The 1,727-nt window shown below is 62.8% G+C and overlaps 1 protein-coding gene across 1 annotated transcript in view; it reads left to right on the top strand.

The window, feature by feature from the left end:
• The window catches only part of FAH (fumarylacetoacetate hydrolase (fumarylacetoacetase)), a gene marked incomplete at its 5' end in the record, with an annotated part of 41,752 nt that extends 40,151 nt beyond the window's left edge, over positions 1-1,601 (top strand). Inside the window, 2 exons of the mRNA XM_015560564.1 lie at positions 440-635; positions 1,597-1,601. Coding sequence (XP_015416050.1) covers positions 440-635; positions 1,597-1,601 — 201 coding nt within the window. The remainder of the gene's footprint in view (positions 1-439; positions 636-1,596) is intronic.
• Positions 1,602-1,727: the final 126 nt, after the last annotated feature.

Genomic DNA, 1,727 nt, shown 5'->3' with positions numbered 1-1,727 from the left:
TCCCGTGTGGTCCCACCGAGGCAGGGTCTGGGGGGGCCCAGATCCCCCGCCTCCGCCCGGGGCTCCCAGGTCTTGTCCGTGCCGGAGCCGACAGGCTCACCCAGAGGTGGGTCCCTGTGATGCTTTCTTTGTTTTTCTTCTTTCTTTTCTTAAAAATATTTTTTTATTGATGTCAGAGAGGAAGAGAGAGAGAGAGACATCCGTGATGAGAGAGAATCGTGGATCGGCTGCCTCCTGCACGCCCCACACTGGGGATGGAGCCCCCAACCCGGGCCTGTGCCTGACCGGGAGGGGAAGGGAGAGGGAGAGAGAAAGAGAGAGACACCAATGATGGAGAGAATCATGGATCGCTGCCTCCTGCACGCCCCCTACTGGAGGGAGCCCCCAGCCCGGGCCTGTGCCCTGACCGGGACTCGGACCCTGACCTCCTGGTTCCTAGGTAGAGGATCAGCCCCGGAGCCACACGAGGCCCTGTGACACCCCCTCCCTTTTCCGTCCTCAGGAGCCAGAGAGCTTCGGCTCCATGCTGGAGCTGTCCTGGCGCGGCACGAAGCCCATCGAGCTGGGCGGCGGGCAGACCCGGCGGTTCCTGCAGGACGGGGACGAAGTCGTCATCACAGGTGCGGGCGTCTCCTGCCCCCTCTCCCTTCCTCTCCGAAATTAAAAAAAAATAATAAAAAATATCCGTAATTACAAATTCCAAAGGAGAGACGGGCTTGGGAGCAGGAGGCTGTGTCTGTCGGGGGGCGGGGGAGGGGGGAGAAGCAGCCTGAGTGTGTGGTGTCACCGTCCCACCCTGCCCGCTCCCAGGATGGGGTGACCCGGCTGCTGTGGTCTCCAGGCGTTCTCCATCGGACCCTCCCAGACCACGAAGGCCCCGGATGCCCTGCTCTGTCCCCGGCTCCCTGCGCAGAGCGAAAAACAGTGTCAGGTCGCCGTCCATCTGGACCTGGCGGAGCGGAGACCCGGGTCCCGGTGTCTGCGAGACGGGGGAGGGGGCGGGGGGGACCCGCTTTGCCCACCGGGACCGAGCAGGGGGGCAGAAGGAGAGGATATCTTCGCCGTCGGCATTCAGGAAGCAAACGCAGTCTGCGCCTTTTGTACATGCTGTTCCCTCCGTCTGGCATGCCCTTCCCGGCGAACTCGTACACACCCGTCAACGCCCAGCTAGATGTTCCCTCCTTTCTGCCCTCTCAGCACCTGGCTGCCTTCTCTCCTCTAACCCTTGTCTAGACGTGCTGGACCCTCCTCTCTGCCTTCCCCTCAAAATATCCTTGGGGGTGGGGGGATTCAGTGAATGGCACTAACGCCTGTGGGGCATCTACTCTAAGGGGGAGCATGTGCTGGGGTGGGGGCGCTACACGGGGCATTTCATCGGATCCTCGTGTGCCTGAGAGACGGGGCCGTTACTCCTGTTCCCAGGTGAGGGGGGCGAGCTCAGTTTTCTGTGTGCCCATCTCGTCTTGGCGACAGTCCTCCCTGACGGCTGTGCTGGCTCATTGAACCCATTTCACAGATGGGGAAACTGAGTCTTCGGGCGGGGACCCAAGGTCACGGTGGGGAAGCCAGGCTTTGAACTCGGGCCTCTCGCTTCAGGCTAAACCCAAACCCACGCGGGAAGCTGTGCAGCCCCTCGGGGTGTTTCCCGAGGGTCCGTGAGGGGGGTTGGGGCCCGGGGTCCCACCTCGAAGGCCCCGACGGCTGCGACGGGCTGTCCTCCCGTCAGC

This window comes from Myotis davidii, unplaced genomic scaffold (genome assembly GCF_000327345.1).
Source record: "Myotis davidii unplaced genomic scaffold, ASM32734v1 scaffold2091, whole genome shotgun sequence".
In the NCBI taxonomy this organism is placed as follows: domain Eukaryota; kingdom Metazoa; phylum Chordata; class Mammalia; order Chiroptera; family Vespertilionidae; genus Myotis; species Myotis davidii.
Note: the sequence above shows the minus strand (reverse complement) of the source record. Positions and strands in the feature narration are given on the sequence as shown.